This window comes from Mustela nivalis (genome assembly GCF_964662115.1).
Source record: "Mustela nivalis genome assembly, chromosome: 13".
In the NCBI taxonomy this organism is placed as follows: domain Eukaryota; kingdom Metazoa; phylum Chordata; class Mammalia; order Carnivora; family Mustelidae; genus Mustela; species Mustela nivalis.
In genome coordinates this window covers 16,867,589-16,895,018 of record NC_139032.1, presented here as the reverse complement: position 1 = coordinate 16,895,018, position 27,430 = coordinate 16,867,589, and the positions used below count along the sequence as shown (strand labels likewise).

At 44.6% G+C, this 27,430-nt stretch overlaps 1 protein-coding gene and 1 long non-coding RNA gene across 3 annotated transcripts; both read left to right on the top strand.

Moving 5' to 3' along the window:
- Positions 1-98: 98 nt before the first annotated feature.
- Positions 99-9,205, top strand: RFK (riboflavin kinase). Its single transcript, XM_082694500.1, has 4 exons — positions 99-1,642; positions 2,533-2,684; positions 6,277-6,379; positions 7,118-9,205. Exons 1-4 carry the CDS (start codon positions 1,561-1,563, stop codon positions 7,246-7,248), a joined length of 468 nt encoding a protein of 155 aa, XP_082550626.1. The 5' UTR covers positions 99-1,560; the 3' UTR covers positions 7,249-9,205.
- A 3,261-nt stretch (positions 9,206-12,466) lies between these two features.
- On the top strand, positions 12,467-15,839 carry LOC309845960. Of its 2 annotated transcripts, XR_014301623.1 has the most exons (3): positions 12,467-14,371; positions 14,796-14,936; positions 15,048-15,839. It is a non-coding gene; the product is annotated as an uncharacterized lncRNA (long non-coding RNA). The 2 variants fall into 2 exon arrangements; XR_014301624.1 differs by having other exon boundaries at positions 12,467-14,936.
- The last annotated feature ends 11,591 nt before the right edge of the window (positions 15,840-27,430 follow it).

Sequence of the window (27,430 nt, the reverse complement as noted above, 5' to 3'; positions counted from 1 at the left end):
TTCAAACCCTGGCTTATCTAGCTCAACCACCTGTGCTCGTAACTATTAACCACACAACGAGCCTTTTCTGTGAGGTCTGCTCGCTGGGCTGCTGCCTTCCAAGCACTTTGTCGGGCCTTCTGTTGGGAATACTGAGAGCAGAGCACTGGAGTCAGGCTGACCAGTCCGTCTCTCTCACTAAACTGAGTCCCCGAGGGCCAAGAACTTGTCTCGGTCCCCCTTTGCATCCCCAGCACCTTGCACTGTGTTTGGCACACTCTGGGCTCTTCATTCGTTCTTTCTGCAAATACACGGAGTGTCTGCTATGAACCACGCGCTACACTCGTCTTAGGGACATATGACGGTCTTGCCAACAATGACCCCTTTGGTACCAGGACAGACAGGATGTAATTTTAACATTGGGTAAGCACTGTCATAGGTACATACATGTAAGGTACAAGGGACTGCAAAGTCTGGACAGGATTTCACACAGATTCACAGAGAAAAGCGAAGAGAACAATGACAACTTTCTTCTCAAGAACGCGAGGGTGCACCTTGTGACCGACCCTTGTGATTTTCTCGAAATTTCCCCGGAGCTGCTTCCCTACGTGATGTTTACAGCATCGAGGGTTAGGAGGCCCACAGACTGGCCCCGCGGTACAGAGGACGCCTTTTGTCGGCTTTGCTGACTTCCCGGAGGGAGGGTTAGGCAGGCGGCTGCGCCCCTCCGGAGAGAAAACTGCGTTACTGCGACCTCGCGCCAGTCGCCGGGGTTGCCGCGGTACACCAGAGCCTGCTTCCTCGGCGCTCGCATTCCCGCAGAACTTCAGACCGCGGTCAGGCGCGCTGGGGCAGACGAGGGCCGTTTCCCGCAGACAGTTAAACCCTCCACGAAGCGCTGATCTGGGAGCTGGATTTTTGGAACTTTAATAAACGTGTAAAGAACGAAAGGATGACGAATGACCATCGAGCTCGCGGTTGCCAAGAAGCTGAAGAACGTCTATGACGTCAGGATCGTCACAAAAAGGAGGAGGGGGAAAGAAACTCTCGGGATGGTCCGAGAGCGGTATTTGCACAGCCAACAAGATGAAAGACGAACTCCGGCCACCGCTTCCAGCGCCCCGAGCCCCCAGAGAAGCACAGGAGCGGCGCTTCCGGGACCACGGCTGGGGGCGGGGCCACGCAGGGGGCGGGGTTACGGAAGCCGAGCGGGCTCCGAGGTCTCTGGCGGAGGAAGTGTGCGCAGGCCTGCGGCGCTGGGCGGGCTCAAGCCCTTCCCCGCTGACCCACGGCGCTCCCACCCACGTCCGCATTTATATTCGCCGTCGCCGGGTTCCGGGGCGGCCGCAGGGTTTTAGTCGCTAGGCGTTCTGTGTTGGTTCAGTGCGGTGAGGCGTGTCGTCGGGCGCCTGCTGGCCCGTTGAGCGCCTGCCCTCCGGGCCGCCCGCGGGGGAATTCGGGCATCAGCCCAGCTCCTGCTCGTGTTCCCCGTCCGGTCCGGGGTTTCCGGGCACCGCTTCGACGGCGGCTTCGCCGGACCTGCAGACCGGGTCGCAGCCCGAGCCCCAAGCGGACGGAGTCATGAGGCACCTGCCGTATTTCTGCCGCGGCCAGGTGGTGCGGGGCTTCGGCCGCGGCTCCAAGCAGCTGGGCATCCCCACAGGTGAGCGCCGGAGGTCGCGGGGCCCCCTCTCCCCGCCTCGGCTCCCGGGCTTGGGTCCAGTGGGACGTCAGACGCGGGACTTGGGGCTGCCGGCAGAGGTGACGCCCTTCCCTTCGCTCGGTTCTTGCTTCGTTGAGCCGGAGGACCTTTGGTCAGATTGAGGAAGCCGTCCTTACCCACGCTCGGGGGTTACCGGGGATCGGGCTGCAGCGGGGGTGAGGGCAGAAAGCCGAGCTGAGCTTCGGGATCCCCCTTTCCCGCCTCTTTATCCAACCAAGCTAGAGCTGCCAGGCATGGCACGCGCCATCCCCATTAGGAAACGTAATGTTGAACCAGATTGGTTTTAAAATCTCCAATTTTTTTGTTTTCTTTGTACGTCTGATTAGCAACTGGATGAGAATCAGGTATCTTTTTTTGGTCTGTCTACATCGGTTTCAGTAGTCAGGACCTGACTGTGTGAGTAATTCATTCTTAAAAATACATACCAGGGTTGTCCCTGGTCTTTGAGTTTGGGACCTAGCCGTGTTTATTTTGAAAATAAGAATCGTTTGAAGAGCTTCTGAACCTCCTTAAGAAAGACCAGGTCTGGGTAGGGGTGGGGGGAATAAACACAACACACAGCTGTTCATGCACCTGTTTTCATCTACTTCAAGAGTGTGTATGTCGGTGTTTTTGTTTTTTGGAGAGTTGTATACATTTAATTGTTCTTAACTTTGCCACATGAAGAGGAGGAAAAAAGCCCATGCCAGACTATGGAACGGTGGGATTCGTAGTCATAGGCAGGATTCCAGGAAACTTAAGAGCGGAATGATGTAGGTTAGCCTTCGTGCGATTTTTATAAATATTTGCTATGAAACTGTTAACACTCAGAATATTTATTTGTTATTTAGCTAACTTTCCGGAACAAGTAGTTGATAATCTTCCAGCCGATGTATCCACTGGCATTTATTATGGCTGGGCCAGTGTTGGAAGTGGAGACGTTCATAAGATGGTGGTGAGCATAGGATGGAACCCATACTACAAGAATACAAAAAAGTCTATGGTAAGCATTATATTTAGGACTGTCTCTGGAAACGGGGTAATAATTTAACGTAATACTCGGTTTTAGATGCACATAGAAATCATCAGTGGTACTCAACATAGTCCAAATTACTAGAATTTTTGGCAGTTTTCTTGAAGGATTTTCCAGTGAAGTGTTGAGTTACTGTTTGGATTAACTCTTCATCCTTTGACTTTCAAAGTGAATCTCTTACAAAATAAAGTGAGTCCCTTGTCAAAGGGGGAGTATAATTGGATTGTGCTTTCTGATCATTCTGTTAATCTCTGCCTTTTCATTGGAAAGTTCAGTCCATTTACATTTAAGCTAATGACTGATAAGGAGGGACTTCTGCCATTTTGCTGTTTTCTATAGGCCTTACAGCTTTTTTGTCTGTTATTTCTTCCATTACTACCTTTTGTTTAATTTTTTTTTTGTAGTGACACATTTTGATTCCTTTATTTCCTTTTGTGTCTTTTCTATAGAATTTGTGTATGTGTGTTTGTGGTTACCGCGAGGAGTGCATGTGACTTTCTACAGTTATAAAATCTATTTTGGATTTATGACAGTTTAATAGTACATAAAAACTCACAAATTACATCCATATACGTTGTGTGCCCAATAAAAACAGTAATATTTTTTATGCATTTATTTTTTAAATCACATAGAAAATAAAAAGTGGAGTTTCAAGCCATAATTGCAATATTAATTTTCATAGCTGTCCATGTGTTTATCTCCACTGGAGACAAAAGTGAATTACTTGGGGCACCTGGTAGCTCAGTGGGTTGAACGTCCAACTCTTGATTTCGGCTCAGGTCATGATGTCAACATGGTGAGATCGAGTGCCTTGTCAGCTCTGTGCTGGGCAAGGAGTCTGCTTCAGATTCTCTATTTCCCTCTTCTACATTCCCCCTTAAAAAAACAAACGAATTACTTAAGAGCATGTTTGAGAGATGAAGTTGCGCTTGCTACAGTTAATATGGTTCCTTCACCCTTTAATTACTTGCTCACGCTGCTGAGATAGAACTGCTTACTCCATAGATGGTGCTGTCTAATAAAATTGCAAGATGATGCCCCCCCCCCCCTTAAACTACTTGGAAGGTGTACTCTTCTGTTCTTTTCGCAGTACCCATGCCACTTAAGAGCTTAATATGCTAGATAGGGCTGGATTTTGATCAGGTTAAGTGTGTGGAAAAACAGAGTAGATCTAAATTTAGTCCTTGAAGAGTTTGCAGAAGCGTGTCACAGTTGGAAAACCATAGGGCTAAGTTCTGGTACAAACTGTACAAATGGCCCAGAATTGCTTAACATTGTGTTCAGGATTTCTTGCTTTTGAGTATTAAGGATGTGGGAATTATTTGGAATAGATAAGGAAAAGAACTACTGAGAGAATACAAAATCATTTTCTGTAGATGGGGAGGAAATGAAAAGGAGAGGGAAAGCTATTCTATGACAAATTTCAGGTAACAGGACTATGACTGTAGCAAGCCCAAGTCCTGCCAGAATTAGAAGAAACTCAGTTTTCTATTGGTAGGAGGTTCAGACTTTTCAGGTTTTATTTTTTTCTTTGGTTGCCAATATCGGACATCTATGATGTGCCTGTTTCAGTCTTTTCCCCTTTAAAAAAAAAATGGATTGGTTCTTTTAATTAACTTAAAAAGTTCTTAGTATGTCCGAGATCTGATTGCTTTGTTGTCGTATGTATTGCAAATATTGTTGCCTTCTCTATTGGTTTTTTTTTTGTTTGTTGTAATGGTGTGGTGTCTTTGAAGAACAGAGGTTCTTAATGCTAATATAATCTAATTCATCATTTCTCTTAATGGTTAGTGCCTTTTAATAGCCCATCTAAGGAAACCTTGCCTACTCTAGGTCATTCCGATACTCTTCTTCGTTTTCTTCTAAGAACTTGGCTTAAACTTTTCTCATCAAATTGGTTTTTGAGTATGGGGCAAAGTAAGGGTCAAAATTAATTTTTTCCCATATGGATATTGAGTCTGCCCATTTATTGAAATACCATTTTTTTCATGACCGTGCTGCACTGTCACCTTGATCATAAACCCTGTGACTTTATATGTGTGAGTCTAAAATGTACTCATACAGACTTGGTTTCCTAGTCTGTCTTTGGGTCATTACCACATTGTCTTTATTTCTATAGCCTTTATAATAGGTCTTGCTATCTAACTGTGTAAGTCCTCTACTTCTGTTTTCAAGATTTTGGAGGGATAATTTCAACCTTCCACATTTCCTTACAAATTTTGGAATCACTTGATACTTTCCATCATTAAAAAAGCAAAAAAACTAGGATTTTGACAGGGGTGGCATGAAATATGTAGGTGAATTTAGGAAGAGTAGACATCTTTACCATTTTTCTTGGTGATGTTTTGTAAGGATCAGTGTTGATGTTTCTGTTTTAAGTATCACTTCATGTATTAGATTTTCTAAAGTCCTGCACAAAATATGCCTCTGTCTCTTAAGTTTCACGTTTCTAGATGGTTTAAAGTTCTCTGCATCCACCCTAGCCCAGTCTCTAGAATTTGGATTGCAGATTATCATCTACCTCCTCCACCGTTTTGCTTCAACCTGTCCTGTACCCATTTGTCAACATCATTCCTTGATCAGGATCCTACATTGGCTCTTCTGCCTGCATGTCCATCTTCAGCTCTGCCTAACCCTCACACGTTTCCGTAACATGGTGTGTGTCACAGACATATGGATCCTGATTAACCTTAGAAATGGTTCTTTTAATAGTAACAACTCTTAACACTTTGCTCCTTACTTGGCAGTGTCTTGACATGGGTGTTTGTTTTTGCTTTTTATGGTTTTTTTTGCCTTGATAAGACTTAATCACTTTGCATGTTAGTTTTTTTAAGGATTTTATTTAAAAATAAAAGCAATCTCTGCCAGTGTGGGTGCACCCAGTGTGGGGCTCAAACTCAAACCCTGAAATCAAGTTGTGTGCTCCACCAACTGAGCCAACTAGGCACCCCTGCATGTTAGTTTGTGTTTTTTTTTTTAAGATTTGATTTGAGAGAGAAGGAACACAGAGGGAGATTGAAAGGAAGAAGCAGACTCCATGCTGAGCAGAGAGCCCAACATGAGGCTCCATCCCAGGAGCCCAAGATCATGACCTGAGCTGAAGGCAGATGCTTAACCAACTCAGCCACCCAGGTGCCCCCCCAACTTTTGTTTTTGTTTTTGTTTTTTTTGTTTTTTTAGTATACAAACAGCAAATCATACCAGATTTGTGGCATAACATCTGCCTTACTTAGTTATAATGTTTATATGTAAGGTCAGGGGCAGGAACAGAACTGATGAAAGAATTTGGGAAAAAACTGCACTTAGATTTTAACCTGTCTTTAAAAATTTATTAAGTGTTGCAGCAGCTCTTTCTGCCCAGGAGTCCTGTCCCCATGCTTTAATAAAATCACCTTTTTGCACTAAAAAAAAAAAAATAAATAAATAAAATAAAATCAAAATAAAATTTATTAAGGGTTGATTGTTACATTTAAGTTATGCCCACCATAAATGTGGAGATATATTTCAAATTTCAGATACTCTGTAATTTCATGGTAATCTTTTTCACGTTTCTTAATTCTAGGAAACTCATATCATGCATACCTTCAAAGAGGACTTTTATGGGGAGATCCTCAATGTGGCCATTGTTGGCTACCTAAGACCGGAAAAGAACTTTGATTCTTTAGGTAAGTTGTGCTTCGGTCTTCTGAAGTACTACTGCAGCTATTTCTGCTGCTTCTCCCAGTAACAGCATGGCAGGAGAGAGAACATTCGAGCATTTATTCTGTGCCTTACATGTTTCACTTCCACCAAAACATATGAGGAATTCTTTTGCCCCTTTCACAGGTGAGGAAATTGGCAGAGAGGGGTTAAGTAATTTGCGTAGGGTCCCATCAGTATGTGGTGGGGCCTAGATTCAAACCCACCAGGCTGGCTGCTTCTCTCCCAACAGTGTGAAGTTAGTGAAATCTTTTTCCTTCTCATATTTTAAGGAATAAGTGAGAATGAATACTGAGAGGAGTAATCGTTGCTTTGCAGTGCTTGACGTGTAAGAAACTAAATCAGTACTTGAAGCAAGTGGTATCAAGTATGTTAGTATAGGGTGGCTGTTTCAGTTCTACTGTAGAATTTGATAAATGTGGATACCGAAGAGGCTTGATCATGAGTATTTGTTCCATTTGGTATTTGTGACATAGCTTCGTGCTAATGCCCTTCTCTAAGAAATTGCAAGAAGATCAGGTACGTCTTTTGTAGACCATTGACTTTTACTTAAGTCTGGAAGAAGGGATGAAACAAACATTTACTGTGTAGCTGCTCTGTGCTAAAGACACTGCCAGCCTGCGGGTTTTTAGGAGTCCAAGCAAAGGGGTAGTAAGAGTGTAGCAGCAGTTTTTCATCGTTTCCCTGTTCTGTTTTCTCTGCAGAGTCCCTTATTTCAGCAATTCAAGCTGATATTGAGGAAGCTAAGAAACGACTAGATTTACCAGAACATTTGAAATTCAAAGAAGACAATTTCTTCCAGGTTCCTAAAGGCAAAATAATGAATGGCCACTGATAAAAAACAAATCACCTTATTCTTATTTATTCATTTACTGTTTTCTAATATTTTACTGCTCACAACTTCTCTGTCATTATATTTTGAAAATCAGACATTTTCTTACAGCTGTGAATTAGTTTAAACAGTACAGTGTCTTTACCACGTTATGTTTCAACCATTCAAATCAAACCCATCATGCTATAGTACTAAAGTGATTCATTTTAAAGATCAGGATTCTTTTTGATGTAATATGTTGATTAAAATGTACCACTAGAAAGGTCTTAAGTGTCTTAAAATGGAAATGAAAATGTATATAAGTATGGGTAAAAAGGCAAGTCATGAGATTTGAGAACTAGTAATTCTCATGGTGCCCACTAGTACATATATACTTGTGTTGTGTGTACTGCTCAGTAGGGCAGGCTTAGCAAAGTAAATGTATTCAACAGAGGTGTGAGAGTTGATTATAAACCGAAGGGGAAAAATCCAGACTTTATATTTTTGATATTTTGTGCATTAATATATTGTTGCAAACATGTAGACATATGAATTTTTTTTTCTCTCTTGTGTGAAGTTTCATTATGGTTAGTCATTTCCTTTATGAGGTCAGATCATTGCTTTGTGTTCATTTTGTTTTACAGCTGCCTCAGTTCTAATTGGTCTAGATTCCCTCTCATCATTTGTTTGTTTCCCTCCTGAAGCAGTAAAATGAGTGCTTTTCTAATCTCTAGCTCTCATTTTTGTGTTGTATGACACTTCTTCGTTTTAAGAGCAGATGTTCAATATTTTTCTTAACTTTGGTTCTTTTCCCTTGGAAAATTGTCCATGTCTTTTTTTTTTCCTATCCCATTTAGAATGCCCTACAACTAACTGTTCATTTAGACAAAAGATTGCATCTATCTCTACCATTCCATCCCTTCACTATATAAAGTGATTAAGTGCATACCTGTATTGCATTTTAGGAAAAATACACCAAAACTTCATTAGGTTTCCTCAAGTTTAACTGAGCACACAGCCATTCATTTATATATACCAGTTTCTTAAAGAACACAAAACATTTGTTTTTCCCCCTGGGGAAACCATTTAAGAGCCAATTAAATTATGAAAGTTATTTATTTTTAATGTAATTACATATTCCTGAGCAAATGTAAACTGTTGGAGCTGTGTACGCACAATGTAGTAATTCAATGCTAAACAGTGCTTGTAGCTTGGGGGAAAGGCATAAATAATTAGGTTTTAGTTACATAATCCTCATACTATGCATTTTTTCTTCCTCCTGACAAATAATTTTCGGCTACTTGAGACTCTGATTTGGCAGAAAGTTGAAATTGGGTATTTAGGAGATTAAGATTACAGATTGTTTGGGCCTCTGAAACAGTACGTGGCATTATTGTTCACTTAAGCACCAGATTTGGAGTGGGGAAGGAGAGCAGAAGTATGAAGAAGGTCATTTTAAAAGTAAGTCGTTATAAATCATTTTCCCTGATCTGCATAGAGAACAGATTTTAAGAAAAATAAAAGTATTTGGAAAAACACCTAAAACATCCAGAGAAAGGGGAAGCATGGATATCTTTAGCTGGATTGTGTTTTGCTTTTGGTTTATGAATTTACAGCAAACAAGATTGTATGTGACTTTCTTTTATAAAAAGATTGAGAAAACATAATTTAACGTTAGAGATGCTATACTTGAAAGAAGCCACAGTTATTAGTGGCTTTAGAAAGCAAAAATAAAAACATACATGGAAAGTGTAAAAACAGGTTTGTGTTTGAATAGCCCGCTGCTAATTATGTCCTCATTAAATGTGTGAAGTTTGATATTGTCACCTTACAATTTGAAAATCGTATATTGTGAGGTGTAAGAGCCAATAGTGTCTACACTTCTTAAAGTTTTATATTAAGTATGTATTATAAGAAATGGCAGTAGTACCATTTTTGATTAATCTGATTTCAGGCCTTGAAATAAATCTTATCTAAGTGATGTTTCTTCCCCCGTGTCAGTTTGCCTGTGGGTAGGTTCCTCATTGGCCGCCTGGCGGTCCCTTGCGGGTGTGTTTGAGGGCCTGACTGGCGAGATGCGGCTGGAGGGGGAACCTGCGTGCATAGTAGTTCTAGAACCAGGGGCTTTGCCTCGACAAGCCCCTATTGATGCCTGCAGCACAGGTTTATTGGGAGAGCATTCTGTTCTTTTTTTTTTTTTTTTTCTTTTAAGATTTTATTTATTTAGAGAGCGCAAGCTGGGAGAGGGGCAGAAAGAGAAAATCTCAAGCATACTCCACGCTGAGTCCAGAACCAGACACGGGGCTGGATCCCACAGCCCTGAGATCACGACCTGAGCCGAGATCAAGGGTCAGATGCTTAACCCACCTGAGCCTCCCGGGTGCCCCAGTTCATAGGGTGTCAGTTCTCAAAAGCCTACTTTCTGAGGGTGAGGGTCCCCATTATATTTTTAGTCCTAAGAGCCGGAGGAATAGAAGTCTGAGTTCCCTTCCATAACTCCTGCTCCAAAACAGGATTCTGCTGTCTGGGTGACTAGAGTCCCTCAGAACTCCCGCTTGTGTCTAGTGTATGCGGGGACACACACGTGTTCTTCCTGCGCTCCTCTCCAGTGCTGGGGACCGTGGGAGCTCACGCGTTGGCAGCTACGGCTGCTGTTGTAACAGCTGGGATCAGGGAGACGTAAGCCAGAAGATTGCTTAGAACTTAGGAGGACCGTTTTGCTTTCCTGGTAAAAGTGCCAGCCTTTTCCTGTCTCCCCATCCCCCTGCCCCACTCCCCTGACTTGGGAAATGGACGTGAGGCTGACAGAGGAGATCCAGTCTGACCATCAGAGACCGAGCTGGGAAATAAATGTGCCCCGCAAAGAGATGCCATCAGAAGCAAGAGCAGAAACGAATTCTAGGACCAGCTCTACCATGACAGGTAGAAGGATTATCAGATAGAATTTGAAATGACTTTAATATGTGTAAAGAAATGAGTGTTAAAAAACTGGTAAAATAAGGGTCAATAATAATTGGGTAGAGAGAAGTTAGGTGCGGGATGACGAAATAAAGGGGATTAAGAGAGGTCCAAGCTTTCAGTTCTAGGATAAGTCAGAGATGGAAAGTATAGCGCAGGGAATATACTTAATAAGGTCTGATTACAGATGGTGACTGCACTTAATGGTGGAGAGCACTAGTAATGTACAGAATTGTTGAATCAGTCAGTGTGATGTACACCTGAAACTAATGTAACACCATATATTAATTTAAGTAAATTCATTATAGCTTTATTAGGGTATGATTGACAACAAATTGCACATATTTGAATTTCATGACTTGGTAAGTTGATATATGGATACACAGGTAAAATCAATGTCAGGAGAATAAATATCACACCCCCTCCCAATAAAACCTGGGGAGGATAGGCATGGATTTAAAGTGGTGATTCTTATCTTCAAATCTGGAGTGTTCAGGTGAATTTATGTGTTTACTCTTTTAGTTGAAGTTGTAGATGATTACAAGATGCCAGCACTGGATGGGAAGTTAATTTTTTGTGCCCGCCTCCCCAAATTCATATGTTGAAGTCTTAGCACCCAGTGTGTGAACAGGTGGGACCTCTGCCGGGGTTAGAGCTGTCATGAATGGGCTTGCCCTTAGAAAAAGTGACTCCAGAGAACTTTTCGTTCTTTCTGTCATGTGAGGACGAGGACGCAAGGAGAAGTCAGCAGTCTGCGACCCAGGAAGCATCTCACCAGAGCGTAACCATGTTGGCTCAGACTTCCAGCCTCCAGAACTGTGAGAAATAAGTTTCTGTCCTCTATAAGTCACTCAGTCTTGGGGTATTTTGTTATAGAAGCCTGGACAGAGGAACCCTGGTGTGAAGCTTAAAATAGAGGGCCTCCTCCTCCCCTGTTCTCTCCCTTCCCGTTACCCCCCCCCCCCCCGCCGTCTCCCACTCTCTCTCATCTAATCGAAACAGACGTGAGCCGTTGGGTTGGGAGTGAATAAGGTACAAAAGCATCACCTATAAAATACTTGTAAATTTTCTTTGGAACTAGATTTGAGTTGTCAAACTGCCGTCCTCCAGATTAGTCTTGATCCATTTCCTAAGATCAGCGCTGAAAACCAGTACCAGTTCCATGGGTCACCCAGGACAGGGGGAGAGCAGAGCTGCTGGAGGGTGTGGGGAACGGGTGCGTGCCAGTCCCTGTACGGAGTCTTAAGCACTCACAATTGCTGTCTGTGGGAGAGCCTCATCTTAGGAAACACTTAGGTGTGTCAGCAAGCGTGGCCAATAGGCAGGTAGAAAAGTCAAAACTACCCATGAACACTTCTTAGCTTTAAATTGCTAAAGCCTGGGTTTTTTTGAATCTCAAACCTAAAATTTAATTCTTTTATGTTACTTTGCATCTTGGCCAGGGCCACCTCCTGGGACAGTAGAAGCCTTGGTTGATTTCGAACAGGCAAGGATAACTAAACAAAAGGAATCTTTCTATTCTCACTCATGCTCTTGGCCAGTGAGTCTTTCTTATAGTTGAATTCTCTTAAGTTAAATCCAAGTATTATATAACTGCACTGTATGATCTTCTGTGTTTCCCACAGCAGACCCAGCCTTTTATGTTAACCGTTTTGCTTAGGAATCTAACTGGTTGCAAGTAACAAAAAGGAACCTGGCTGATTTAAGCAGGAGGTGAAGTTACTTAGAAGACTGATGGGTTACTCAGGGTGGACAGGAAAGCTGGACGCTGGGTAAGATGGAGCTGGGTAAAGATGGAGCAGAACCGGGGTCAAAATCACATGAGAGCTGGTTCCTCGAGGACAGTGCCACTGCTGCAGAGCGAGTGTGCCCCAGCTTCCCAGCAAGCACCAGCGGAGCCTCGGTCACGTAGCTGGCCCCGATGGCCCAAGACTCATCTTTCTGTGATTTAACAATTTTTTTTTGAAGTTTTTATTTAAGTAGCCTCTGCACCTGGGTGGCTCAGTTAATTAATCTCTACACTCAGCATGGGGCTCAAACTCACGACCCTGACACCCAAGATGGAGTGTCAGCCACTCCAGCCAGCCGGACGCCCCAATCTTTCTGTGATTATCATCTGATTGGCCGAGCTTCGGTCACATGTTAGTGGAAAAGGGTAGGCTGGAAAACTGTGTACCTATTTAAGCTCCTGCAGAGAGAGGCACTTTTTCCATCAAGGCTGATGCAGTGGGAAGTGAATTCTCTAAACATAACGAGGGTTAATGAATGGTAAGAAAAAAAAAGACAAGTCTCCACTTGCATTATCTAACTTCGAAGGAAACGATCTGAGTACCTGCTGTTCGTCCTCTCCTGCACCCATCCCCAGATTATCATGTTCTAGAGAGACTGATAAACACCCTTTTTTTTTTTTTAAGATTTTAAAGAGAAAGCACTACACGCATGCGCGCGTTAGCAGGGGCAGAGAGAGAGGAAGAAGCTCAAGCAGATCCCGCACTGAGCACAGTGAACCTGATGTGGGGCTCAATTCCACGACCCCACGACCCCAAAATCATGACCTGAGCCAAAACCAAGGGCTGGATGCTTAACTGACTGCACCACTGCCGTGCTCCTAGAACCTGTTGTTTCTTTTATATAAAGGAAAAAAATACACGATCTGTAGTGTTTCCACTTTTATCTTGATTTGCAGGAAGCCTGGGGCTAGTGTTCCTCTCAGTAGTGATACTTTTGGGAACCCCGATTTTCAGAGTGTTCTTGGAAGAGCCCTAGAGCTTCCTGGAGGTGCACCAGGGGCTGGGCCAGCAAGGGGATCTCTGCCCTCCTCTCCTCACTTGAAGGTAGTACTTTGAACTTCTACCTCTGTGGTTTACATTCAATGAAAGGCCTCCGTGGCTAAGAAATGCTTCAACTAATGCTTGGATGGCTCAGCTCACTTGCGCCTCCTCCCTCAAGGCCCACTTTCTCTTTTACAATGTCAATTTCATTTTGGACACAAACCAGATGGCGCCAGTAAGCACTCTTCTGGAAGCTGGTGGATATAAGTCCTAGAAGAGTCACACTCCCTGTGGGGCACTGAGAAGATTCCCTGGTGTGGGTTCTGCTTGGATCCCTGTAAACAAATACCTGCTGCTAACAGAGTCACTTGTGGGAAGTCCAAGTTCATCTCAGGGTCCCTTTAGGCTTCTGAGAACTCAAAAAACATTTTCTCCGGCTGCCTGGGACGTTGTTTTGCTTGCAGATTTGCTGGAATTTCAAGTTTATTAAAGGTTCTCCAACCAGTACAGACTTCTGTCAAATGAAATTTTTTGTTTTGTTTTCAACTCTCTCCCAAATCCAACAAAACTTAATACTACTATCCTGAGATTTCCACCATATTTCAAAACTAGCACATTCCCTGGCCCGGAGCCCGACAAGCTAGACCTGTTCTCTACCGTTTCCTACAGAACTCGTTTAAGTACTTCTTTCCAAGTTTTAGAAGATGGAAGGAAGTGTTATCTTGGATTCCCTGCCCTTGAAAGTTTCTTCATTCCTGTTTCCAGTCTTGCAAAAGGATGGATAATAATGAAATACCTGTTTCTGCCATAGCTTCACTACACTGAGGATATCTTGGGTTTTCTTAAGAGCATGGTTTTAAAAGTCAAACATCGAGGGGCACCTGGGTGGCTCAGTGGACTAAAGCCTCTGCCTTCGGCTCAGGTCATGATCTCAGGGTCCTGGGATCGAGCCCCACATTGGGCTCTCTGCTCAGCAGGGAGCCTGCTTCCCCCTCTCTCTGCCTGCCTCTCTGCCTATTTGTGATCTCTCTCTGTGTGTGTCAAATAAATAGATTTTAAAAAAAAAGTCAAACATCGATAACTGGGTACACATCGAGCATTCAGAATAAGAGTAAGGATCCTGTGTTTCACCATAGTCAAAATATGAGTGGTTACATTCCCTCTACTGACCAGAGGTGAATTTGAACTGTTGTAGCAACAGGAGTTCAGTGTTCTTTTCCTTACTTGATTTCAACATTCTTCGCAATAAGTCTAAGCCGTCTTAGTTAGATATTGTTGCCATACTTCAAATAAAGAAATGAAAACATCAACTCAGTCCAACTCAAGCTGTGTAGGAAGAAAGTTTCAGAGTTGTTGGAGTCCAACCCATTTCAAGAGGGAAACAGTCTTCGCTTAGGGCTTAGCCCTATGGGAGTTGTGTACGTGGGGCCCTGGGAACTGTGGGTGGTGGGCAGGAACAATCCCCCGGTCTACCGGCCAAGCAGCTTTGGCACAACATGGCAGCTCATCCTTTGCTTGGCTCTTGCTTTGTCAAGCTAGACTGTTTCAGGCACAGAATAGAGTTAGCAAAATTAAGATCAAACTTTTAATCGAGACAGCAAAAAGGCAGAAAGTTGACAAACACATAAGCATTAACTCAATTGACACATTGTGGATAGGAGGGAGGTCTCGGAGTCTGGAGGAAAAGGGTTGTGCCAGGGGTCCTGGTCCCAGACCACACCAGGAGGGTTGACTCATGTTAGGGCAAAGTATCCGGACTTTAGCCTTCAGCCCCCCACCCCCAGCAAGCGGCTCAGGCTACCTCTGGCTATTTCACTGACCTCTGTCTCTTGTTCCCCACAGAGTTCTGCCATAATGGAGACTCCCCAGGCAACTCCTGTTCCCTAGAAATTCCCGAGTTCTGTCTCTTCCAGACTCCAAGCCTTTGCTCATTCTCTTTCCATTCCCTCCACTTACCTGGAGCCCACCCATCTGTGAGATCATGTGAGTATGGAACTTTCCTTTATACTTTTGGAAGAGACCATCAAGGGTCAAGTTTAAAAGTAAATAAAATTTAAAAATTTAAAAAATAACTACCCCATTTTCCAATTCTAGGTCCTAGAAAATCCAGGTCGTGCTGAGAAAATCGGAGAAGCCCGTCCTGTCGGTCACCCTTACCCCTATAGGGGAGTGGACTTGGGGGGGGGCGGTGTAGGCTCATTTAGAGATGATCTCAGTATACTCTGTTGGACCCCTTTCGTTTGCATCGAGCAGAGAGCTTGTGTTTCCTAGGTCAGGAGGGAGGATGTGAGGATTGTATGAGAATCTGTGGCTAGATCGGCTGTGGACAACCGAGCAGAGAGAGAACATGGCTCTTGCACTCTCAAGAGAGGGGGTGAGGGAAGGGAGCAGTGGTGTGTACTTCTCAGGGACCAGATGTACAGATACGGCTGGAGATAAATCTGATAGGGGTCCCATCTAAGATGGCAGTCTGGATTGTGACCCAGAAGTGACCCAGAAGACAGGCAGAGGAGGATTTCCAGAAGCCCAGGGTCTGAGAGACCTAAAGGGGGCTTTGGGCTTACCACACACATTGCAATTGAATTGCTCCAGAAGGGAACATTCAGAGGGAATCCTTTAAACACAGTGAGCTCAGAGAGCCAAGCTGGGCCTAGGGCTGGGCTCTTACTGAATACAGCTTTTTAAAAAAATTTATCGGGGTGCCTGGGTGGCTCAGTCAGTTAAGGATCTGCCTTTGGCTCAGGTCATGACCCCAGGTTCCTGGGATTGAGCCCCTGCATCGGGCTCTGAGCTCAGCCGAAAGCCTGCTTCTCCCTCTCTCTGCTTCTCTGCCTACTTGTATCTGCTGGATCTGTCAAATAAATAAATAAAATCTTTAAAAAAAAATTATGATCTATCTGTCCCTGGTTTTTATTTTATTTTTTTAAAAGATTTTATTTGTTTATTTGACAGAGAGAGGTACAGCAAGAGACAGGGGAAGCAGAAGAGGGAGAAGCAGGCTTCCCGCTCAGCAGGTCTCCATCCCAGGACGCTGGGATCATGACTTGAACTTGAGGCAGACACTTAACAACTGAGCCACCCAGGCGCCCCATGTCTTGGGTTCTTAAATAGTATGCATTGTGATATCAAATTAGTGGATTGTGGTCAGCTTAAAGAAACTATTAGAGTATGATGAAAAATATAATTTGGATAATTATGGTTTCCTCAAACGTTTCCTTTAGTTTTATAAAGAGGTGTTGGTGTAAACTTTATTTATTTTTTATTGTGGATTGCAGTAAAAAAAAAAAAATGAAAGTCCCTGTTTTAATTTTCCCTCCTTGTGTTTCCTTCTGGAGGGATCAGGCAGCTGCCGTCTGGGAAATGAGAAAGAAGCCCTCTCAGCTAGTTTCTATCCAAAGAGGCACGTCATTGTCATTTATCTTTATTTTTTTAAGATTTTATTATCTGAGAAAGAGAGAGCGGCCGGGGAGGTCAGGGAGAGAGAGAGAATCCCAAGCCAACTCCAAGCCCGATTCGAGGCACGATCTCAGGACCCTGATCTTGACCTGAGCGGAGGCTTAACCAACTGACCCAACGTGACAGCCCCAGGCAAGTTGTTTTACTTCCATGTGGCTTAGTGTCTTATCTGTGCCACAGGATAAGACCAGTGCCTACTTCACAGGGTTGTTATGATGACTGTAAGGATTATACAAATTAATGCATGCAAAGTGCCTCTCATCGTCCGGGAAACAAGGTGTCGTTACTGTCTTGAGGTGGTTATTTTTTCCCCCGGCCAAAGATAGCATTGCAACTTTAAGGACACAGCGAACTCTTCCTTAGATTGTACGCAGAGAATCTCCTTTAGGTCAGCGGTAGACAATGCTTTCCGTGAACAGAAAATGGATGCACAAGTATTTATGGAGCAGCTACTGTGTGCTAGGACCGTGCTTTGGGCAAGGGGTACAAAGTGAAGTAAGTTGATGTCCATGACTCCGGGGAACCTCCAGGCAGTCTCCCACAGAAATTCCAGCTTTTTTGACTTTATCCTCCTCACCTCCATGGTGTTCCTGGTACACTTTAGGTCTCTGGGAAATACGGTGTTTGAGTGCCTTTCCAGAGAAGGAATCACGGACTCTCCTTACCTCACCCAGATGTAGTAAAGAAAGGAGCATCACGTCCCTTCATTTTTTTTCCAGTACCTTCCAAATGGTGGAAGAAAAAGCATCACTGGAGACTTTCCTGCAGATACCAAAGGTCTCCAAAAGCCAGCATTTCAGGAAAAGATGACTTTGCTCTTGTATATATTTTCTGGTGTTTTATTTCTCTGTGTTTACTGAAAAGAGTTTTCCAGAAAGGAAGGAGAAAGGAAACAGATGGTGCCAAATGAGAGAGGAGAGTCCCAGATCTCGTCCTTCCCTGTCTCAGAGCAGCTGAGATGCCAGCAGCAAAAAGAGTGGGGGATGTGCTGTGGTTTCTGCCCTCCCTCCGTGCGGTGCCAGGCCCCCGGCTATGTAAACAGGGCTCTGATGTCACAAGACGAGGGAGGTCACTCTGGGTCAGCCTGACCCGCCCTTCCTCCGCCCCCTCCTAACCTTTAAGAGGTGAAGTAGGCTCCAGAGCAGCTTGCAGAGGAAATGAACCAACCGACTGGGTGGGGGATCTTTCTTGGTTTCGTTTTTAGCCCAGAGGGAGTCGAAACCAGGAGGAAAAAAGAAAAGGTTGAGTTGGGACAAGTAAAGCCCTCCCTACCCATTGCCTTGGAAGGCGTCTACATCTGCCTGTAGGGGAGGCCCATGTCAGTATGAGCTCCGAAGGGCTAAGAACCATCTTTAAAAATGGCACCAGGTGGGACGCCTGGGTGGCTCAGTGGGTTAAGCCGCTGCCTTCGGCTCAGGTCATGATCCCAAGGTCCTGGGATCGAGTCCCGCATCGGGCTCCTTGCTCAGTGGGGAGCCTGCTTCTCTCTCTGCCTTTGCCTGTCGCTCTGCCTGCGTGTGTTCTCTGTCTCTCTCTCTCTCTGACAAATAAATAAATAAAATCTTAAAAAAAAAAAAAAAGGGCACCAGGAGAAGTTTCCACTTGAGCTGGTGGTGTGCGGTTTTATAAGTTACAGTCCAGGAGGCACAGCCATACCCATGACCTGAGACGACATGGCCAGTGTCTTGCAGGCTACCGTGGGAATGCGGAGGGCCTGAGAGTGGAGATTTTAATGCAGCTTCTTACAGCTGAAAACAAATTATTCTCCTTCTATACCAAGCCATCTTCCTTGGGTTTTTCCTTAAAGCTCTGTATTCTGTAGATCTTAAAGAGCTCTTCTTCCCTCTCCTCCAACCCTTCCACCTTTTTATCTAAATTCTTAGACCTCCTGGCGGGTGGAGGCGGATGCGGTAACTGATACATTTGGCAAGGCTTGCATGGTTCTGAAGACATACCGAAGTCACATCCAGCGTCAGGGGCAAGCCACCTGCGCCATCGTCGTATAGGGCTTGTGGCTTCGAAGGGCAAGGGCCCCAGGCTTGGATTCCCTGCTCCGCTGCTCACTAAAATTCTTAATTTTTACGCCGGGCCCCATGGATTATGAAGCCACCCAGTTTTCTGAGAAACCACCTCCAGATTGCTGGCCACAGGTTTATTGTTTGATTTCTTCCAGTTTCTACCCAAGAAGTGACCGCACAGGTGAACAGAGGAAGGATAACTTGGGTGTAGCATCTTCCCACTTACAACAGACTTTCCCATGAGCTAGGTCCTTTCCTGCTCACAAGCTAAACGTACAGACCCAAGCTTATCGAAGGCCACCGGAGATCTACTACAGGGGGCGAAACTGATCTCACAGGCCAATAGCAAACAACTCTTTAAAAGTGAAAATCAGTGGAAAACCAGGATGGAGAAATTAGCCAGATGTTCTACAGCTGTGCTCCAAAGCAATAAAGGACTGTGGTGGAGTCTGGCCAGAAGGATTGTGGGGAATAAAACTTCCAATCCCAGGCTGAGAGATTGGGGAACACAGCGTCTTTTAGAGCCTCGGTCACCGAGATCCCGCAAGGTCCCTTACAGGCCCGTGATGGGCGTCACAAAGTCCCACGGAAAACCCCTTTGTCAAGGATTCTTTGCCCGACCACTTGCTGATGAGCAATTTGGTTTGCTTTCTGTGTTCCTTTGTTGCAGGAGCAAATCAATACTGAAAATACCGCTCTAGCCCCCGCTTAGAAGCTGGCCAGCCCCAGACCTGAAGTCTGGAACCCAGGCTAAAATACAGTTGACCTTGGGCAGCACCGGAGTTGGGGCGCCCATTCGCCCACGCCTCCAAAACTCCCACCTGTGCCTTTTGACTCCCCCCAGACTTCACTACTAACAGCCTACCTTTGCCTGGAAGCCTAGCCGATAACATCCGCAGTCACTGAACATGTTTTGTATGTTACATGTGTTAAATGCTGTATTATGAGAAAACTCCAGAAAGGAAGGCGTCATTCAGAAAATCTAAGAGGAATCCTATTCACGATACTGTCTGGTACTTAGTGTGAAAGTGGACCCACGCAGTCCCAAACCATGCGGTTCGAGTGTCAGCGGGAACCCTGTGGACCTTCTCTGGGCGCCCGGACTGGGGACTTTCACGGCTTCCACCTGGCTGCCTGATTTAGGATCTCCTGCGTTGGCCTCATCTGTGGCTACAGCCCAGGTTGCAAGCTGACCTCTGAGGTCCACACCACAGCTCCTCGCTGCTGGGCGTCCGTTGGCCCGACATGTGCAGTGGAAACCATGATGCCTGCCAGGCTGTCTTCTACTCACTTTGCAGAGGCAAAGGCGAGGACACGTGCATGAGTTCTCAGCCCCACCGTCTGGACAGGCCTGCTTTCAAACCCTGTAAACTTTTCTACATGGACTCACAGGCAAAGTGACCTAGAAATAGACTGGATGGCTGTCCTTCCTTGCCCCTGTCCTCAGCACGCGCCCAAGATTCCTGGCTTCGTAAGCAAAGTCCAACGTGACTCCCTAATGACTTGGGGAGAAAGAAGGGGTTTATTGGAGGAGCGTGGGTTCCCTGAGACAGTCTAGGTGTCCCCAGGATTTCTATTAAGAGACTATTCTGTGGAGATGCCTGGCTGGCTCAGTGGGGAGAGCGCGCAACGCTTGATCTCAGGATCATGAGTTCGAGCACCGTGTTGGGTGTGGAAGATGATTAAAAAACAAGAACAAAATAGTGTTCTACTGGGGTAGAGCTTGGTTGCTTTTTAGAAAAAGAGGTGTAGAGAGAGGAACAGATTTCATTAGAGGTCACGTATTTGACCAACATGTTTTGAATATATGGTCTTTTATTTTATTTTTTAAAATGATTTTATTTCTTTATTTGACAGAGAAAGATCACAAGTAGGCAGAGAGAAGAGGAGGCAATCTCCCCACCGAGCAGGGAGCCCGATGCAGGGCTCGATCCTAGGACCCCGAGACCATGACCTGAGCCAAAGGCAAGGCTTTAACCCACTAAGCCACCCAGGTGCCCCATGTATGGCCCTTTAACCAGAACTTTCCTCATCTCATTGAGGAAAGGATTTGATTTCCTCCTGGCCTGGGAGCAAATCACTGGGTTTCTGAAAGCACAATCTCCTGTTTCCCTGTCTGTTGAGAAATCAAGTAAGACAATCCGGTTTATGATATGCTTACATAAAACCACTCATCCAACGTGCTTGCTTTGCCAAAGCATTGTTACAAAGTGCTGAGCTGGTGTGTATTTGCTTCCAGATTAAGTGTGTAGAGCAGGTTAGGTCTTCTTTTCTCTCCCTCATGTAATCTTGCTTCACAAATCCTTTCAAAATGTGGGTTCATGGGAGGGAGACTATTAACAAGCTTTCACTGCCACTAAAATGATATGGGAGGGAGTGGGGGGGCAGTTAGCATTTATAGAACCCCTCCTGTATACCAGGCCCTTTGCATATGTAATGTTGTACATTCCTCATGGCAGCCTTGCGAGGTCTGGTGTTCAAGTTTCCTCACCCAAAGTGAGGAATCAGAGCGTCAGTAACTTGATCAAGATCCCACACAAGGAAGGGTCAGAGCTGGAATTCTATCCCAGGAATCTTGAACTCTCAAAGTCATGGTATTTCTGTTATGCCAAATTGTCTATATAAAAATGAATACAGACATGATGAGTCTAATTGGGGAAAGATTTAAGAAAAAGGGGGGCCTTCCTATTTAGGAATAGTTTACAAATGGACAGGGTGAGATGTAATTATTGAAACTGAGGTGAGGGCATAGTTTTGGGGGGCCGGCCCTGAGCCAAATCTATGGACACTTGTGCAATGTTCCCACTGAGGCTCGTTGGGTTCCTAAGAAATGAACATGAGGGGGAAATGATCTGAAGAGAAAGTGGGGTCCCCCAAATACAGTCTCTGCTTGCCAGGTCTGTCCTGCCTTTCTGCTAACCCCCGGGTTGCAGGAGGACTGATGGCCTTTATCACGTGTAGCTGTAATAGAGCTGCGAGTTCGAATTCATGTGAGAAGTGCTTATCATTCTGTTCTATTTTTTATTATGTAATCTCAACACCCACCATGGGGCTCACACATGCCACCTGGAGATCAAGAGTTGCTGGTTCTACCAACTGAGCGAGCCAGGCATCCCCACCGAGCCGGTCATTTTATTTATTTATTTTTTTTAAGATTTTATTTATTTATTTGACAGAGATCACAAGCAGGCAGAGGCAGGCAGAGGAAGAGGAGGAAACAGGCTCCCCGCTGAGCAGAGAGCCCGATGCGGGACTCGATCCCAGGACCCTGAGATCATGACCTGAGCCGAAGGCAGCGGCTTAACCCACTGAGCCACCCAGGCGCCCACCGAGCCGGTCATTTTAGAGAGGACAGGAAAGTTGAGATAGAGACTTAGTGCTCACTCTTCCTGAGACTGACAGACACTTTTATTCTCCCAAACACCTCCCTCAGCTTTTCTCCCAAAAAAGTACGTAAAGGCATCAATTTGCTTTTTCTCATAGTCTCTGGGTTCTAATGATTTTGCTGTAGGTCCCCCCCCCACCCTCCGAATCATTGCATTGTTTGCACTGTCCCTCACTTTGTCATTATGTGTACACAGATTTGTTTTTTTACCTTAATATTAAACTCATTGGGGGCAGATAATGTTTATTTGCATTCTACAGTTCAGCTTACATAATCTACATAGGTTTTTAATTTTAGAAATCCACTTGAAATGGCAGTATATATAAACTTTTATATCTTGCTTATTATTACATGTAACTATTAACTATTATAGCTTATTTCATGTAGTCTTTATAAACTTACTTTTAGAGTACTGTAAACTAGTTTTAAATTATAAACAAAAGCAAAACTTTTTTATAAATGCTTTGGTACTGTTTGTATTTCCTGGTGAGGACTTAGTGGATTCAAATAGAAAAAATACTGAAAAGACTCAGCACAGTTTTTACTAAACTGATTCCCAGAAGAGTTTTATGGTAGGCAGAGTCGTAAAGTGGCCCCTCAAGATTTTCCACTCAAGGGGCGCCTGGGTGGCTCAGTCCTTAAGTGTCTGCCTTTGGCTCAGGTCATGATCCCAGGGTTCTGGGATTGAGCCCCATGTTGGGCTCTCTGCTCTGCCGGAGGCCTGCTTCTCCCTCTCCCACTCCCCCTGCTTATATTCTCTTTCTCTGTGTCAAATAAATAAAATCTTAAAAAAAAAAAAAAAAAGATTTCCCACTCAGATCCCCAGGATTGTGCATGTGCTGAGATCTCATGCCTATAATTATGCTGTATAATTATAATATTATATATAATAATATAAAAAATAATTATAATAAAGTCAAAGGGAGATTCTCCATGTGGATCTAACCTAATCACGCAAGCCTTTTAAAAGCAAAGGGTTGGGGCGCCTGGGTGGCTCAGTGGGTTAAGCCTCTGCCTTCGGCTCATGTCACAATCTTGGGGTCCTGGGATTGAGCCCCTGCTGAGCAGGGAGCCTGCTTCTCCCTCTCTCTCTCTGCCGCCTTTCTGCCTATCTGTGATCTCTCTCTCTCTGTGTCAAATAAATAAAATCTTAAAAAAAAAAATAGGCAAAGAGTTTTCTCCAGCCGATAGCAAGAGAGAGTCAGAAGGAATCAAAGCGTGAGGATTCAGTGCATGGATGCTGGCTTTGAAAGGGGCTGGGGACCATCCACAAGCCCAGAGTGGCCTCCAGGAGCTGGGCGTGGTCCCTGGTCAGTAGCCAGATAAGTGAGGACCTCTGACCTCCAGCCGGAAACTGAATTCTGCCCGCAGCCTGAACACCTTGAAAAATGAGTTCTTCTCCAAAGCCTCCAGGCAAGAGGCTTGCATCTTGATTTTGCCCTTGTGAGACTATAAGCTGAGAACCGAGTCAAGTCTACCTGGACTTCTGGCCTATAAAAAACTGTGAAATCGGGGGATCCGGGTGGCTCTGTCGGTTAAGTGTCTGCCTTCTTCTGCTCGGGTCACACTTCCAGGGTCCTGGGATCGAGGCTGTATACAGCTCTGTACTTAGCAGGAGGTCTGCTTCTCCCTCTCCCTCCGTCCCCCGCTTCATGCTATCTTTCTCTGAAATTAGCAAAATTAAAAAAAAAAAAAAGACTTATAACAATAAATGTGTATTATTTTAAGCTGCCGTATTTGTGGTAGTTGGTCATGCAGTACTACAACTGAGTACATTGGCTCACCCTGTCCCAAGTATTACATGAGGCAGTCCATGTCGACTACAGGTAGCAATGGACGGAACTCCAGAATCGTGTGCTTAATTTAAAGTCTTTGCTAAAACATTATCATTAAGTTTTTCTTTGCTGGTAGAAACAAGCAAACAAGTCATTATTTTGTTGCCTCCTCATGGCATTGGAGTTGGGGAGCTAATAGGGAAACAAGACAGGAATTTCTGATTAGGAGATTTGACAGAGAAAGAAATCAGAGGGAAAGATACGACCTAAAAAAAGTGGTGTGAAAAAAAAGAAAAAAAGTGGTGTGTTGAAGCTGGCTTGTCCGGGATTACAAAAGCCAGCTGTTAATTGTTCAGGAATCTTCTGAGTCAGTTGTTAGACTTGGCAATGATTAAAACTTCAGTTCTAAAACTAACAATTGAAGAAGCTGTATTAGACACACAGGTAACAGATATCCCCAACTCCTCACTTCCTGATCATGTTACATTTTCCGATCAGTTACACTCCCCACGGCTGTTTTTGTCTCTCATGCCTCTGTATATAGCAGAAATACCGTAAGGATTTGCTTCTTCTCATTTCTTCCAGGCTCCACATCAAGGGACATCACATTCGACCTTGAAATTGGCCACAATACTTACACCACAGAAACTGGCAAATACATTTTCAGAACTGATGAGATACCGTGAACTTTTTTTTTTTTTTACTTGCCCTGGGGTAGGGTGGGGCCTTCTTCCTGTAGGATGTGGATCCAAGATTATGAAAAATCTGCCTCTTTGAGGACAAGTCTGCAGTGAGAAGCGGCCAACACAGCAAAGGACAGAGGGGCAGTGGAGACTGTCCAGGACCTGCAGCCGGGGGCTGAGCTCATTGCCAGTAGTACCCGATCCCACCCTAGGCTTTTTGATCAAATGAGCCACTAATTTCCTTTGGAGTTGAAGCCAGTTTGGGTTGACCCTTCTGTAATTTTTAACTGAAAGCAGCCTCAAGGCTACAGCAGAATTTCTATTTGGTGCAGAATCCCTCTCCTAGCCAGAGAGGAGGCTCCACTGATTTACCATAATGTAGAGAGAGGGGAATCCTCCCAACCTCCGTCTTGTTGGGCTCTGGCATTCTCATTGTTGTACAGACACATGTTTGCTCCACAGAATGATTTCATTAGCCTTCTATCATTTCCCTTGGCAGCTTGGATCAACTCTTTTCAATGTACTCCTTTGTTAGAGTGGGAGACGTTCTTATTAGGTTATCTAACAGCCCCACTGCCCTATTCTCCTCTTCCTTGATAAGGGAAAACTTTCATTGTGGATAGCAAAGTCCCAGAAGATGAGTCATGAGTTTTCTAAACCCAACAAGGTAATCGATCTCATTACTCTTGATCCGATTTTTGCTTTCAAGCCTTCCTTACAGCAGAGTGTGGCCACGGGACCCAGTTCTGGTGTGTACTCTGAGTCCAGAAGGCCCAGACATATGTAATTATTTTTATACCAGGAAGCACTCAGTGAATATTTGCCTTTGTATCACGGGGTGTGTCACTAAGACAATAGAATAAACAAAATAGATGTCATTCCTTTTATCTTTTCTTATCTTTATGATTAGTTTTTGACCTTTCCCACCTGCCTTTTTTTTTTTTTTTTTTTTTCCGGCCTGTGTTGAGAGCAATGCAGGGTAGACATAGGTAGCTTTAAATGTAAAACCTCAAATACATCCTTAAATTTTGGTCATGTTGATTTATTACCAGATGTTGTTGATATGTGAGGATCATCAGTTAGAATCAAAGCCTGTGCCGGTCACATTGACAGAATTCTTATGTTTCTCTCTGAAACGCAGTCTATTTACATGTATTACATTTTGGCGCAAAATGCCCAACCACTGTTTATTTCAACTGATGGCATCTAAGCTTGGGTAAGACGCTTCAGTTTCTTTTTTCATGAACTCTGAAGCAGACCTCCTCCACTCTGAACAGATCTTGCAATGTCTCTTTCAGTGTCAAATGTATGCAGTAAAGACCCAAGTCTTTATCTTGAGTTTAATGTGTCGACTTATATATAGTTAATGTGTACGATTACCTAAAATAATCGCTTTCCTCCTTGATGCTCACAGCGCCTCTGGGTGAGATGATGCCCCTGAGTTGCAGACTCTCCTTCATGCTTCCCTGGCATTACCGTCGGGTGAGTCGTCGTTTCGGCAAATTCCATGCAGTTAAAATGAATCTCCAAATGGGAGAGATCCAAGGATTGCTTCACTTACAAGCAGAGTGGTAGAGCAGAAAAAAATAGGGACTGGAAAGTCCTCAACTCAGATCCCACCCAGTTGGACCACTCACAGACACACTGATGGCCCCTTGAGTGTCCTTTGGAAAAAGAGATCGTATTACTGCTCTCCAGCCGTTGAGCTGTAAAGATTAATTAAGATCAAATGAAAAAGGTGCCTATGACCGTGCCTGGCACATAGAAGGCATCAAAAATGATAATGTATTGTTATGATTAATTATTTTCTCCCCAGCTAGATCGCAAGTTCTTTAAGACCCAAGATCTGATGGGTTCCACTTGCTGGTGTTTTCCAGCATCTAGATGTTTCCCAGCATCTAGAACAATGCTGGGCACGTGGTCGATTCTTTTTTTCTTTTTTAAGAGATTTTATTTATTGGACAGAGAGAGCACAAGCAGGGGGAGTGGCAGGCAGAGGGAGAGGGAGAATCAGGCTCCCCACTGAGCAGAGAGCCTGATGCAGGATTCGATCCAATGACCCTGGGATTATGACCAGAGCCAAATGCAGATGCTTAACCAGCTGAGCCACCCAGGCACCCCAAGGTCGATTCTCAATGTATACTTGGTAAATTAATCTTACCACTACTATCATCAGGAAAGTCAGACAAACTACTTACTAACTCCAGTGAATATTTTGAGGGAGACCTTCTACATTCTCTTTTTCAAATCAAGTCAAAGCACACATCTCCCCCTTGAAACACTCCCCCAGAGGCTCTAATTTGCAGTTACCTTGTACTCCTCCTGCTTAACCAACACTGCCTCTCCTCCCCCTTCCCACTTAACCCTGCCCTCAATACCATCATCAATGTCCAGTTGTTTCATATATGTGAGTCCTATCTTCCTAAAGCTCAACTCCACCAAGAGCTCCTGATTGCTTACCAAGTTCTGGGCACTGTGCTAGGTTCTGGAAAGGGAATAGTAGCCGCCTCACAGAATTGAGTAGTAGGTACTGATACATGATATGAAAAACTGTACACAGAGGTGAGACTGTGATTCATCTTCAAGGTGGTCAAGAAAGACCGCCCAAGAGAGGTTTTAAGAAGGGAACATGATTGGGGGCGCCTGGGTGGCTCAGTGGTTAAGCCGCTGCCTTCGGCTCAGGTCATGATCCCAGGGTCCTGGGATCGAGCCCCGCATCGGGCTCTCTGCTCAGCAGGGAGCCTGCTTCCTCCTCTCTCTCTCTGCCTGCCTCTCTGCCTACTTACAATCTCTGTCTGTCAAATAAATAAATAAAATCTTAAAAAAACAAAACAAAACAAAACAAGAAGGGAACATGATTTTAAAGGAGGGTTGGAAACTTCCAATTGGTCAAGGTGAGGGAAGAATATGCTAAGGAGAGTGAACCATGTGTCCCCAAGGACAGGAAGTGCTAGGATGTGGTCCTGGGGAACTCAGAAGCGATTCAGGACGGATGGGGAATCTGAGAAATAAGGAGGGGTGGGCACTGGTTGGTGAGAGAGCAGTGGCTGTCTTGCAATGTTTTGAATGTCAAAGTCAGCATGAATGGTGGGGAGCTCTGGATGCAGTGGCCCGGTGGACCAGAGATCTGGTGGATCTATGCTAAAGGGATAGGGGGTAA

Bases quoted from the DNA above. Each gene is read 5' to 3' on its own strand.
- RFK (XM_082694500.1), top strand. From the start codon at position 1,561: ATGAGGCACCTGCCGTATTTCTGCCGCGGCCAGGTGGTGCGGGGCTTC. The intron at 1,643-2,532 runs GTGAGCGCCGGA...TTTGTTATTTAG, and splicing joins GCAGCTGGGCATCCCCACAG to CTAACTTTCCGGAACAAGTA. The intron at 2,685-6,276 runs GTAAGCATTATA...TCTTAATTCTAG, and splicing joins AGAATACAAAAAAGTCTATG to GAAACTCATATCATGCATAC.